Genomic DNA, 2,500 nt, shown 5'->3' with positions numbered 1-2,500 from the left:
AACATAATCTTTTTAATAACTAATTTCTTATAACTAATTCTTTTGTCTTTGCCATGATGACAGTAAATAATATGTTTCTACTTATTTTGCATGATAGTAATATTCAGCTTAAAGTGCCATTTAAAGGCTTAACTAAGTTATTATGTTACAGTGGTTAATTAATTTTAAGGGGGCTAATTATATTGACAATAAATTTGTTTTAAAAAATGTAAAAACTGATTTTATAATAATTTCTATATTATAGGAAATGCTGTAGGATCCAGAATGATCGCCTTGCTTTGTATAATTGATATCTGATACTGTATTCTGTTTTTGTTTTTATGTTAACTTCTATTAATTGTATACCCCAGTTTTAAGAGACCGCAGGGGAGGTGTGTGGGGGTATTTGAATTGATATGTTTCATTATATAGTTTTTTCAGCCTGTATGTTTTGTAAACAATTAATAAATAAAAAAATAAATAATAAAATTTTAGGAAATGCTGTGAAAACTTCTTTAATCTCTTGTAAAATATATAAAAAATACAATTATTTTAAATTAGGGCTAATAATTTTGACATAATCTCTGCCTAAATATTTTTATACATTCCGATTCTTAAATTAATTTTAAAAGCTTTCTGTATCCAAATTATGAATGGCCGAAAGCCAAATGTGGTTGACAGTGATGGGTGTTTATGGAGTACTTATTTTGCTGTATGTATAGAAACATGCTGTTTTGTGGTTTGTCTGTAAGGTATCAGTGTTACAGCACTCTGCAGACACCTCATAACTCTGAGCGGCAGCGTGAGAAGCAGAAAGGACTCGTCAAACAGACGTTTGAGCTGGATGAGGCTGCTATTGAGCGCCAGGATGAGCAGGTAACTGTCTGACTAAAGTTAAACATTAAACTATAACGTACTGTAAACTGGAACTTAATATAACAGTTTATATGTTTGGTTAGTATTTTCTTATTATTGTTAAAGAATTTTAGTAGGGATGCTCCAATTGATCGGTATTGGCCGATAATCAAATTTCATGACTCGATCGGTTCTCGCTAATTTCTTGAACCAGTCACAAGTGTTTGTTTACATGTTTACAAACAGAGGATGTATAACAACTGCTGTTTATAATTGTAATAATAAATAATAAATATGTTAAACAATGTTTATTTCATTATTTTAAGTTTTAATATTATGGAAAAATGTCTTTTTAATGATAAACTAGTGATGTCTTTAGAATATTTATGTTATAAAGCAGTGTCTGTCTGTGGCAGGATGACCCAAAGAGGCACTCGGTGTCGCTGGATGACACTCCGCGGGGGAGCTGGGCTTCCAGTATATTTGACCTAAAAAACTCCATTCCGGATGCACTATTGCCTTCAGTGCTTGAGCGCACTGCTGCTGAGGAGATGGACAGACGCAACGCTGACAACCGCCAGCAGGGCCGCCACAACCATCTCCTGGGACTCTATCCTGCACCGGATGAGGTCTGAAATTCCTAAAGGTCCACTCAGCTGCCTAGAAATGCACAGCTTTGTTCAATGTATGACACAAGTTCAAGTGAAGCAAGGGGATTCTGACCATTGCCATTTGTGGAGGTTGAGGAAGCTCTCTGTTAAATGTAAAATATCTTCATTTGTGTTCTGATGATAAACAAATGGTTCAGGTGGTTTAAAATGACATAATGAGAGTCAGTAATTGATCAAATAATTAAAATGTTTAGGTGAACTAACGCTTTGAGATTAACTTGTTGATATGAACACGCACAAAAAAAGTAATTTTGTTTTCTGTGGGACTTTAAAAACAGTTTGACACAAAGTAAGAGAACGTAGAAGAGCAAACTAGTCTTATGTGTAGGAGCTGAGTAGTAACACTCAATGCTTTTATGTAGGAGAGCTGTCAACGCTCTAGTTAAAATGCAGACATGTCTCTCTGATGATCCATCTGCCATTTTGTTTAATCTTGTTGAACATATTCTTTGTCCTTTCCTCCGTCTCCCACTCCTCAGCATCCCCTCGCTTTATTTATGTGTACACATTGCATTTCTGATGACTGAGCAAACTTTGCCTTGGCTCTGGCGGAGCCGTTGTCATGATGATGGCTGCTCTGTGTGTTTGACAGGACGAGGCCGTCGAGAGGTGTGCCATTCCAGAAGTGCCCAAGGAGCACAGCGGACAGAGGATCATGGTCAAGTGTTTGTCGCTCAAGTAAGGCTCTCAATAGTGGTTAACTTGCCAACTGCTATGTTGTTGGTCATAAACAAAAGGAAGAAATCCTTGATATATATTTTTATGAACATAAATTGCATTTATGTGAAGCATACTACATACATAATTTAAACTCCAAAGTGATTTATGTAATGCAGTTAAAATTGATGTCAAAATGGTTCCCACACTTCCTGAAAGTATACTTGAATTTCTTACAAACTTAATTACTTACAAACAAACACAGATTCTTAAAAGAGCTTAAATTGAACTTGAAATTATATTTCTTTAAGGTTTATTTCAAAAATCTTACTTAATTG

At 34.9% G+C, this 2,500-nt stretch overlaps 1 protein-coding gene across 3 annotated transcripts in view; it reads left to right on the top strand.

Moving 5' to 3' along the window:
* dock6 (dedicator of cytokinesis 6) overlaps window positions 1-2,500 on the top strand; it is a 111,853-nt gene that overhangs the window by 17,530 nt on the left and 91,823 nt on the right. For all 3 annotated transcript variants that reach the window (XM_073945072.1, XM_068219443.2, XM_068219442.2), the window contains exons 5-7: window positions 732-855; window positions 1,251-1,463; window positions 2,098-2,183. In XM_073945072.1, coding sequence (XP_073801173.1) covers window positions 732-855; window positions 1,251-1,463; window positions 2,098-2,183 — 423 coding nt within the window. The remainder of the gene's footprint in view (window positions 1-731; window positions 856-1,250; window positions 1,464-2,097; window positions 2,184-2,500) is intronic.

This window comes from Danio rerio, chromosome 3, assembly GCF_049306965.1.
Source record: "Danio rerio strain Tuebingen ecotype United States chromosome 3, GRCz12tu, whole genome shotgun sequence".
NCBI lineage: Eukaryota > Metazoa > Chordata > Actinopteri > Cypriniformes > Danionidae > Danio > Danio rerio.
Note: the sequence above shows the minus strand (reverse complement) of the source record. Positions and strands in the feature narration are given on the sequence as shown.